This window comes from Chamaea fasciata, unplaced genomic scaffold (genome assembly GCF_029207755.1).
Source record: "Chamaea fasciata isolate MVZ Bird 193981 ecotype frontalis unplaced genomic scaffold, bChaFas1.0.hap1 SCAF_1, whole genome shotgun sequence".
Taxonomy (NCBI): domain Eukaryota; kingdom Metazoa; phylum Chordata; class Aves; order Passeriformes; family Sylviidae; genus Chamaea; species Chamaea fasciata.
The window spans coordinates 123,681,972-123,693,614 of record NW_027094086.1 but is presented as its reverse complement, the minus strand read 5'-3'; the positions used below and the strand labels follow the sequence as shown (position 1 = coordinate 123,693,614).

Below are 11,643 nucleotides of genomic sequence, written 5' to 3'. Positions count from 1 at the left end.
ATTACTTGCATTTTGAATCGAGTTTATATTGTTTTGGGTGACTGCTGAGGGGCAGAGTTTGTCATGACTGAATTACTGAGTTTAAAATGGATGGGTTAGCAGTGTGTGGATGTCTTTGCTTTATTTGTTCATTAGAGTGAAGAGAGTTGCATTTGGTCAAGTTTATATATATATGTGTACCTGCGGTCTGATAGCTCTCTCTGGCAGTATTAATCAAGAGTGAATGAACTAGTCTGTGGTACTATACCAGTAATTTTCCTGATAGGAGTAGAAGAAAAGTAGGTTGGTCCAAGTCTTGGAATTTGCTAAAAGACACTTTAGAGAGGAGTTGAGTTTGCTTGGCACACTCATTTTCATTAAATACGTTGTAAGGATCAAAAAAATATTTTTGAAGTGTGAGTACTGTCTAGTTACTCAGATTCCTCAATGATTTTAGGATTAGTGAAAGTATTAGATTATAGTATCATAAAAATGGCCTGAAATATGAACTATATTTCACTCCTGTACACAATGTTGCTGCAAAAAAAGTTCTTATATATTGTTATAAGTGAAAGCCAGCATCCTCAAGCTGCTGTCTGAATTAATTAACTGAAGAAAAAAAAATAGCTGGAGAAAGTTAGTCACAGTAAGCTAAGCTGGTCCTTTTTCACCAAGGAGAATGCACAACAAAAGCCACAGAAGAGAGGATCCTGGCTGTAGCACAGGCTACAGTTGTAAAAACTGTTCTTTGTTGGTAAAATTAACTTAGAAATATAATTCAATTACTAGTTCCTGATTCTGAATCATCTTTGTTGGAGTACTTTCTGTTGTACCCTTTATTTCTGTTAATGCTGCTGAAGTATAGGGCCAAAATTTTGTTTTTGTTTTATCTCAACGGGTTAATGTTCTGAAGTACTGATCCTGAAAATGCTTATGCACATGCATAAGCATTTAGAGAATTAAAGTATTAATTGGCATTTAACCTATGCAAGATAAAGGTGAGGAATGCAATTAGAACATATCCATTTTTTACATGCTTAATACAAGTTTGAAACATTCCCTTTTTAAAACTGCTTCACTGCTGAAAAGCATGCAGTTGCAGAAATTTACCTCAAATATAACATTTCAGATAGATGAATGGCTTCTCCCTGAGTGCCTGGGGTTGAAATTGCATGAAGTGACTTTGAAAAACTGCACTGTGCAAACCTGAGCACGGCTTGGCTGTGCGTTGCCTGGCTGTGCTCGGTGTTTAGTCTTTCAGAGTGCTGCTTAATAGAGTTGCAGAGCAGCTCCAGGGCCATCCAAGTTTGTCTTTATGAAAACAAAGAGCTACTCTTTCCAAAAAAGCTGTACTAAAGTGATGCATCAGTTTTGAACAGCTGTTGCATTTGCAATTCCATTTCTTTATTTTGAATGACTGGTTTCAATTGCATTTATTTTGCAGATTATTTTGTTGTCACACTTCCTTAATAATTTTTGTTATGATCTCCATTTTTTAAATTTTCTTCCTTGCATTTTCTTCACATCTATCTATAAAATGTTTAATGACTAAGCACCTCTGAAAAAATTCTGTCTATTGCTTCACACTTACTAGAATTCTGTGCTGCAATAACAATAGGACATTTAATATGTTGTAAAAAAATGAACAAAGGTCACTTTGTGGAAAATTGTCCTTACTTAAGTTGTTCAGAGGCAAATTCAGCCCCTTTTGTTAGGGTATTCCTGTGCTGCATGGGGCTGAGTAGCACTGCATAAGCAGAAGCCTCATGTGACTAAGCAGATAGGATACTGCTGTCTGAGCCCACATTCACACAGCCAAACCAAAGTAGGGCAGCCTTGGTGGCTGGGTTTAGCATGCTGACGTCCCTGTCAGTGGTGAGAGGACAGATGTTGCTATACAAGCTATGACTGGTATCTTTTCAGACTTCTAGTTGCCATCGATTTCTACATGAAAAGACTACAGAATTAAAAAGGTCTGTTGTGGTCATGCACCTTGACTTTCTGCCCATCTTATAATTGTGGTAGGAGCATAGCCCGTGTAGTCTAAAATCACTTTCAGTGGTGGAGAAGGACAGGAAAGCCTGTGATCGTTTGGCTGCTTGTTTAGGATCAATACTCCTTTATTAAGCAGGAGAAACCTTCCTAAGTACTTGAATCTATGTTGAGAGCATTCCTAAAAAATTTAATGAGCATGGTCGTCTTACTAATGAAGAATATTGAAAAACCTGCTTCTGTCAGAAATAATCCTTGTGCATACTCTTAAAAGTGTGTCAGGTTTGATTAAAAACATAATTCACATGGCTATAGTGTTCTTGTTAAAAAGTTAGAAGACTTGTGTGCAGTTAGTCAAATTTCAATGTTTGCATAGAAGGAAGAAAAGAAGAACTAATACCCAGCATAATTTGATAGATGAATGAATGTATAAGACATGTCCTTAAAGACAAACCTTGAAGGAATGAGTACTTATGATATAAGATACTCCTGAAGAGATGATGGAAATGTTTAAAATACTTTGTTGTATTTTCTTTGCATGATTGAATGGAGTATTTTGTAGGTAAAGTCCATAGCATGACAGGAAGCATTACATTAGGTGATTAAAATAATCCTATGAACAATTATGTTAAGACTGATGAAAGCCATTCATTGCTCTCACTTGGCATTGTCAATATGAAGACTGTCAAAAAGCCCACCCTGCAACATTTCAGCCAGTGGATTGCACACAGTATGCTTCAGTTTATGGATAGGACTGCATGTGCATTCCTGGAGGAGCTGTTATGTCTGGATCCCACTGCAGGCATGGAGAGATGTAAATAGGTTGCTTTTAAAATGTAACAGCTGGATGTGACAATTAGGAGTTCTCAGACTGTACTTTCTAGAAATGGAAACTATTGCACTTTAGATAACAGAATTATTTCTTCACTTAGCCATAAGTGGGGCCCCCCACTGATTTCAACGTGGGTAAGATTCACTGGTAATTCAGTCCCTATTTTAATGCAAATTAAATTCTCATTAATCATCATTAAAGAAAAAATTGAAGCTAGTCAATGTATTTTAAGATTATTTCATCCAATGTGTCTTAAGGAGGCTTTTTAAATACCTATAAATAAATCAGTTTCCTGGACTAACCATTTATATTTTATTTTTTTCCTGCCAGTTCCAGAATGGTTTCAATGGAGGAAATGTAAATGAATCATATCCCTCTCAGTTAGATGTGATCAGTAATGCACAGACTGCCACACATCTTCAGCCTCTTCATCATCCAAAAGAACCCAGATCCTTCTCAGATTTGGCATCTAGTGGATTTATGTGATTCAGATCTAGATCTCCATCTGTGATTTTGTCTGGGTGTCAGGTTGCGCCGAGGAAAAGCTTGATAAGTCTCTATTTGAGCGTCAGACTTTACCAGCTAAATTACATTTTGAGAATTTGAGATTGGTTGCACTATATACGGGTGGACATGTAATTCAAGACCTGGCTTTTTAGAATGACAGGTGGAATGAAATCTTCCAATTAAAAGTATGTATGTGCTGTTTTCCATCAGGCTGACTGTGTCCTTGCAGTATGGATTGCATACATGCTACAGACTATGTCATGCTATACAACATAAGATAAGGCAAATGGTTTTGTTGTTTAGAAAATAATTGGGCACTTTACAAATAGCATTGATGGCACAAGGAAGGTGATTTCACACGTGGATTATTTCCAGACTTTATTTTTAAAAAACTATTAAAAAGCTCTAAATTCTTGAGATTCAAAAGCACTTAATTTTAATGCATACTAAGCTCTGTAATCACTTATTTTATATTTGAATCCTTTTGTTTTAAGTCTCCATTTCTAGCACTTTAATAGAAGGCTTAATACAAGGATATGATATGCAACTTCAGGTTTTCTATGAAACAGACCCCTTGCATTCCTCCTTTTCATGTCAACCTTAAGTGCCTCACAATTTAGCTACTTTGTTTCTGATGGGAGTTCATTTTAGCAAAATTCACTATAAATGTCATCTCTAGTATGTGGACTTTTAGCTAACAGTGCTACTGGCTGTGTCCTTTTATTCTTTCCCTCTAACAATTATTTGTTTAGAGAATGACTTAATTCATCTGTGGATTTGTTACACAAATTATCAGGAGTTGTTAATGTTCTGAATTTAGTTCAGCTAGAGAATTTGAGTTTATTCTATACTGCTTTTCTGCTTTCTTCAGGTAATACAGGGTATAATTAAAAAGCAGATTTTGCTGAGGGGGAGGAGCAGATCCTCAGGATTAGTTTTAGATTATTAATGCTGAAAAACATGTGCCTTATCTTGTGTTAAAACGCTCATAATGTTCTTTAGAAATAATACAAGGCTGCTCTATGCAAATATTTTCATTAAAATGGATATTGAAAAGGGTTTCATTTTCAATAAAAGGGGTAAAGGAGTCTCAATAGTGATTGGCACTGACATTATTTCGGCTGCAATTTTCAATGTTAATAGTGGGAAAAGGGTCAATTTGGTTTCAGTTTTATCCCTGGCAAATTGCACTGCAAAGAAAAGAGACGTTATTCTTCTTGTGTATGTTGATACACTTGGAAAGCTCTGTGCAAAATACGAAATTGGGGGGAAAAAAAAAGTCATTAGAGAAATTCTCTTTGCAATAGGTTTTATTTTCAGGAAAAAACCCAAACTAAACATATCCACTAAACATTCTGGGGTTTTGTTTTGCTTTTATCTGAGGACTGTAAAATTGCAAACACCAATGTTTTGTGCAAAATAATAATCTACATGAAAAATACAGAAATGTGTATATGTTCAAAATATTTCATACTCTCGTGTGTTGTATAGTTCATATATAATAAAATGTCTTTGTAAAATATTTTAAACAGTTAATTTTAAAGTATTACAGCATTATATGTTAAGAACAATTTTATTACATTTGTTACATATAATGTAAAATGGCAATTTATCCAGTTTGTTTGAAACAGGAAAAGTAAATTGGCTCCCTCCAGATAGCTGTTAATATTGTTTAATAAAGGACAATCACTTGAAATCAGAATCCTTTCATAGCTGAAACATGCTTTCTTTGAAAAAGAACTTATTTTCTTCCATTCTGTGTGATGTGATACATTAGGCCAAACTTCTAACTCAGTTACAACTTTTCAGAATAATAAGTTCAGCAGTTCTTTTAAGTGAAATTAGCAAATATGAAAGGGACATTAAGGAAGCAATTACTATTCAGGAAAAGCCCATAAAGACATTGTGGGTTTTATTATAAGATTGCTTTTTTTTTTTCTTTTTTCCATGTTTCAGATTTTGTTTTCAGCACAAGACAACAGTAGCAAATTCACTTACTATGATTTGAATTAATCCTTGATTCTGTCTTTTTTTTATTGAAGGTGATGTTTTAAGCGAATATCTGAAACGTCTTCCATATCTAACTAGTGTGTCATGTTTGCATTTGAACTGGAAAATTTGAAAACTGATGTAAAACCAGAAAATTGAAAGGGATAATGTATGTGTTCCATCTTACAAACCCTAATATATCCTGTTTATGAATTTAGTTAAACCAAATACATGTTGTCCTATCACTAAGTGCCAAGGATGCAGTACTACAACTGTGCTGCCCTACTTAATGTAAACAAGTTAGTTGTTTATATGCATATCAGCGTATTTTGTGCATTATCTTATGCGTTGAACGTTGACTGTATTTTAGTGCACTCTTGATCTGCACCAAACTGTACCTACAGTGCACAGGTGTTTCTGAATTGGATCTCTATTAGCCCTTCAGGTCTGTTATGAGATTATAACCCAGTGTTAGTCAGTATTACTGTCCATTTTTGTACAAGTTTTCTTACCTTGTTTTCCTTTCCAGTTCTCTCTCCTTCGCTCTGCCTGCACATACCATGCAATACACCTCTTGCGTTAAGGTATGGCTCTGTAGCGCTCTTGCTCATCTCCACTAAAGTTTGTAAGACATAATACATGGTAATAAAATATTCACTTGAATGTAGCTGAAATGTACGTTCTTTTACTACAAAAATGTTTGATTTCAGTGGTATACAAAAAAAAAAAACAACAAAAACGTTATCATATGGTTACTAATATCTTTTGAGAGCTTGTCATCTAAAATAGTTTACAGAACTTGTTATTTACGTCACTGTGGACTTTGCACTTCTCTGAATATTAGATGCAAATACAATGTATATAATTTAGAGTGGTGAACAAATGTGTATTTGTCCATGGAATTAGCATTTTATACTTGCATGAAAATAAGTTTATAAATAAAGTTTGTAAATAGCAAGCCACAATTAGTAGTTGGAAGGCTCTTGTATTCATTGCTTAGTCACAGTAAATTCACAGTTGAACAGTACAGAGGCATAAAAGATTTCTGCATTGATGCTGCTGAAAAGAAGCATGTTCTCTTTTGTGATCTGTAGCTGGCCAGGTACTTACATTATATTGGTACTTACATTATATTGGTATTTACTCTTTATTACTAGTTCATAGAGACATTAAGAAAACAATTAGTTTATTTCTAATAATATTTGCTAATATTACTGTTTCCTGTTTGCTCTGTTGGCCTTGCATGATAATCTTTTAAATTATAATGCTAAATCAAATGTTTCACTGTAATTCCCTGTGCAGTTTACCAAATTTACAATAGTTCTTCTGTTTAGTGCCATGATGGACAGTAATTTAATAGGCTGGAACTACACGATTGTCATGTGAAATGTATTCAGACAAATGTCTTATCTGGAATCAATACTAGGCTATGAACTCTGTATGCCAGTCCTATTGTTTACTCTCCTTGCTCTGCACAAAAGACGTGCTAAGGTACAAGTATAACTCAACAGGACTGCAAATCTATAATGTAACATCTGGAAATAATCAAGCAACAATATAAGCAACACTGCGCAACCTTTTCTTTGTAGTCTCTTACATTTGGTTAAAATACACATTCAAGCCACATATCAACCTGTTCCCAGAAATATAGGACCTTACTGTACAGTTTTGTTTGAAGGAAGGAGATACTTTCTTCTGAAGAAAGCCATTTTCTTTATGATTTATGAAGCTTTTTCTTCTCTGCCCTACCTAATTCAACGTGAAAGTTAACAACCAGGGTGATGCCAAACCAGCAGTAGGGCACTGCATCAAAAGCTCAGGCAATTTGTTGGTAGAAGTCATCATCTTACTCAAGGCTCTGTCAGAGGGTAGCTATTTTGGAGATCTTCCAAGTCAGGAACCGTATCTTCCACTCACACAAACTGAGAGCTGTTTTATTCTCAGGTAAATTTATTTATCTGAGAACTGGCTTTTTAAGTAGAGTTACTTCTACTATCTAGAGTAAGAGCCTGATTCTACTTCTAATGTTTTTATTGTGTAATTGATTAATTTAGCAAATTATCTTCCTGCCTTCTTTCTTCTCTGCCCAGGCATCCTTCCCTACTAGTTGACACTTGTACTTCTAACTAAGTAATACAAGATCGAAACATCTTGACCACCAAAATATAAGTTGACATCTTAAACTAGAAGTGAAATTCCCCCTATCTTATACTTCACACAATCTAAACACGTAATTTCCAGCATGGGACACTGTTCAGGTTCACCCATTTCATTCCTGTTCCCTCTAAGAAGCAATGCTGTCTTTGATTGCTTATCAATAAATCTCAGTCAGGTCTACAGAGAGACATCCATTTTTTCACTCTAGCAAGTTCTGGTGTATTGATTTCTCTGGTGAACCCACATTCTATTCTATAAATCCTCTTTTCTCTTGAAGTTTGTCTTCCTGACAAATGAAGAAGAACTATAGTATTAAAGCATCAGTATCTAAGAGAAAAAATTTCAATGATTCAACCAAATATGTGAGATCAGTCTTGTATGAGATAATGAGTTTTCTTCTTAATAACCTGACTTTCTATTCAATGCCCAACACACAATGTTATATTTGTGTTAAATAAAGCTATATAAATTTTAGTCTCCTTTGAGAAAAGGTGAGGTCCTTCAACCTTAAACATTTTTTGTGATTTATGCTGAAGTTACTAGGCTCCTACTTGTCTTGAATCTGGCCTGGATGCAAATCAAAGTATAAACAACACTGCTTATAACTTTTATTAATTACTAAATTAACTTCAAAATATATAAATTCAAGAGATATTTTAACATATTTTGAAGGCTGTATATGATCCTAATCATCTGGATGTCTGAAATTTATAAAAAGAAGTTAGAGAAGTTTCATTATTTTAAAAAATTGTAGAAACAATAGAGAATGTCTGAGGGATGTTTGGACTAATTGGACTCCTTCATACTGCACAATAGGAATAATAATTATTATAATAAATATAAAAGTTCCTCCTCTTCTTACAGAATGAAAATTTTAAATCAAATTTTCTCCTTTTTGCTGGTTATGGACAGTCAGACTTCCCACAACACAGAGTAGTGAGCATGTGTTGGTACATCGTCTGGATTAAAAAAACTCGACTCTTTGTTAGTAGAAGTAAGAGCTAAATTAGAAGAAACTATGAAATTAATTTGTGATACTTGTTAGTAAAGGTTTGAGTGGGAGGTATAGGAAGAGAAAGGATGGTGTCACTCTCAATGGACTTGAAAGATGTTTGAAGGTATTTGTATTCTTTTCTAGTTTCTAAATTATAATCCATGCTTTTTTAAAGAGCAAAAAATATAAATCATCAGAGTCCTTACTTGGCTGCCTTGATTATTCCATAACTGCTCAGATCCTGGCAATACCGAGCTGCTTGGCTACCAAGCCCGCAAAGTTCCAAGTCAGGTGTTTCCTGCATCTCTGTGGGGCCCAAACCAGTAAGTGTTTTCAGAACATACCAAGAAAATTTGTCCAACAGAAAGCAGCCAAAGTCTGTCAAAAGGAGCTAATATGCTAGCAAACCAAGTTAGCCCCATCCTTTACCTTGTTTGGAGTTTGGATGTGAAAGAAGTGGTCTCCATAGTGGTTCATAGGATATCCTGAAATGAAAAAGTCTCTCCTTTTAAGTTGGTCCACTTGGAACAAGTTGTTCATTAATAACGGAGACAGTGAGAGTGCAAGGATGTGTCCTTTGGTCTAGGATCCAGGACCTGCACTTAAGACAATTGGATTCTTCAGGAGGAGGTGCTGGATTCCCAGGATAGTCTGTGGCCCAGCAATTAGGACATTCATTCAGCTCTTCATCAGCATCTTTTTCATGCTCTTGAGGGGAGAAATGTAATCAGTTTTGGATGGAGGTTTAGACATAAAAGCCTGCAAACAAAATTAAAAACTAGCATGACCTTCATACTTGGTTTTACATCTGTTGTATATGAAGGATCTCTGCAGCTGAAATATGTTACAAATGGCCTCATTGGGGAGTTTATTCTCTTTGATTTTAGCTGTCCATACTGATATACATATGTGTTTTTTAAAGCCCAAATATTGAAAGTTCTCATTAACGTTATGTTCATAAATGTCTCTGTTTTCTACAGAAGATGCAAGTTGCTCTTCCAAGTTATAAATGAAACTGTCAATTAAGTGCAGAATGACTTCCTGCCAGTGGAGCTCCATATACAATGCCAAAACCTGGTCAGGACTTTACAGTACTGCCAATAACTATAAAAAATAGAACAGTCCTTTGTTTGCAGAAGTACCTAAAATTACTGAACAAAATGTTGCAACATTTGTGAGTCCCTGGTGGGTGGTGGTAGCAGTGCTGTGTAACATGCATGTGCACGCACACACAGCAGCCTGTGATCATGAAAGCACATGACTGTGTGCCAGAGAATGTTTTAATTATACTGGCATCTAATCAAAACTTGAAAGGCTAATAAGAGCCTGTGACACCTCGTTCAGTATAAAGAAGGATCTGCTTTAAAATTCAGACCTAGACTTATAATCAGTACATAAACTTTTATGTACTTAGCTTTATGGCTCCAATCTACTTTCAGCCCCTCAATTGTTCTTAATAAAATAAATAAAAGGAAGTTCTCAGGCAAAGAAAACTTTTTCTAACTTTATATTTCAATTTTAATATTGCAAAGTAAAATAACAATCATAGGACCTTCGGACCAAGAATCTTATTATTAAGCAGAAAAAATGTGGAAATGATCAGTTTAAGGAATGTAGATAAACCTCATCAAATGCTTCTAAGCTCTGATTTTTCCCCTTGAATACAACTGTGTGAAGTGACTTGTCAAGTTTGTTCCATTCCTTGCTTTTTGTTTTCAGATATCTAAAACCAGCATTTAAAATGTTTCTTGCTACAGATGAGAAAGATACAGATTTTCTGACTCAGCTGTGACTTCAAAACTTCTGGAAGTTCAAAGTGCTTTGAAGGCAGTGTGCGCATTGCTAGAATCTGGACAGAAGTGAAACGTGTGGGAAAAGATCCAGATCTGAGTGGACGTACCACTGGAACATTTTTCATTGCTTTTATTTATTTTTAGAACTAGAGCATTTTTGTATTAATGGACACACCTGCCCACTCTCAGGGGTCATATAAATCTTACAGAACCTGCTCCAATAGATACCAGTAGAATGAGACCAATTCGAGCTTATTTAGATATTATCAGTGTAGTTTTTAGTCTCTGCTGCTTCTGAATGAAGATAACAGTGTTGCTTCTGCATTAAGGGCTGAAGTATACTGTGAGAATGCCTTGAAATCACTTTGACACATGGCAAAGGCAGGTGAAGAATTTAGCCTGTGGGAGTCACTAGAGTAAGAACAGTTGCTTCATGGTTGGAGCAGTTGCCTGTTTCGTCAGGGAACAAGGTATCCAGACTCCTGCAGCAGCGCTGCACAGTAGCTGAAGTCACTAATAGAATATACAAAGGACAAATATGGCTCAGAATTGCTGCCAAGACTCATAACTCCTGTACAGGCACTGCAGGGAGATCCACAGTGCTAAGTGCTCTTCATACCACAGGGCCCGGAGCCAACTGTAAGCTCCCAGACCAGACTTGTCTGACTGGTGACTCCCTCTTATGCAACAGCCTTGTGGTTCTAGCACAAGCCTTCTGCCAGGGCTCACCTGGCAGCAAGGAAGGACTGCATTCAAATGTGGATCCTCGCAACAAAGACACCAGCAGAGCTTCTACCCAGGAACTTGGAGTAACTGATCTGAATTATTCAATGTTCCAAATGAGCTGTCTCCCAGGCTTGCAGACACACAGTTGTAATTTAAAGGGGAAGGGGGATGAGGGGTGAAAAAGAAAATTCCAATAAGTTGGTTAAACAGGATGATTTATAACACCTAATGCCTAAAGCAAATACCACACTATTTTAGAATCTGTTTTCCTCTGATGTGGCAACTGCTAGGTCAACTCTCATGCACTTTGAGATACCACTTAAGCAGCAGCCCCCAATCGATAAAATCTATTGGGTAACATGACCCAATTTGAACAGCTGCAAAGTTGCTTATCTGCTTTTTGTAGCTTTTACAAACTTCTTTGCTATGATTTTTTGCAACTTCTCATTGCTCTCTGTTCCTTGCTCTGGCAGCTGCTATCTTTCTTTAACCTGTGGCACGTTGGTGAGTGGTTCCTGCTACAGCAGCCCAGAGCACTGAAAATAACACAGATAACTAACATACATGTTTGCGTGTGTTAGCCTAAACAGCTTTTCCTACTTTGCAGCATAAAGGGATTGTTGCATATCAGCCCTCTATTTTTCTTTAGAGGAGAGATTTCCATTTTATCTTTT

The 11,643-nt window shown here is 36.0% G+C and overlaps 1 protein-coding gene across 1 annotated transcript in view; it reads left to right on the top strand.

The window, feature by feature from the left end:
* AHR (aryl hydrocarbon receptor) overlaps positions 1–6,264 on the top strand; it is a 62,885-nt gene extending 56,621 nt beyond the window's left edge. The window contains exon 11 of the mRNA XM_066196316.1: positions 3,134–6,264. Coding sequence (XP_066052413.1) covers positions 3,134–3,289 — 156 coding nt within the window. The 3' untranslated portion in view covers positions 3,290–6,264. The remainder of the gene's footprint in view (positions 1–3,133) is intronic.
* The last annotated feature ends 5,379 nt before the right edge of the window (positions 6,265–11,643 follow it).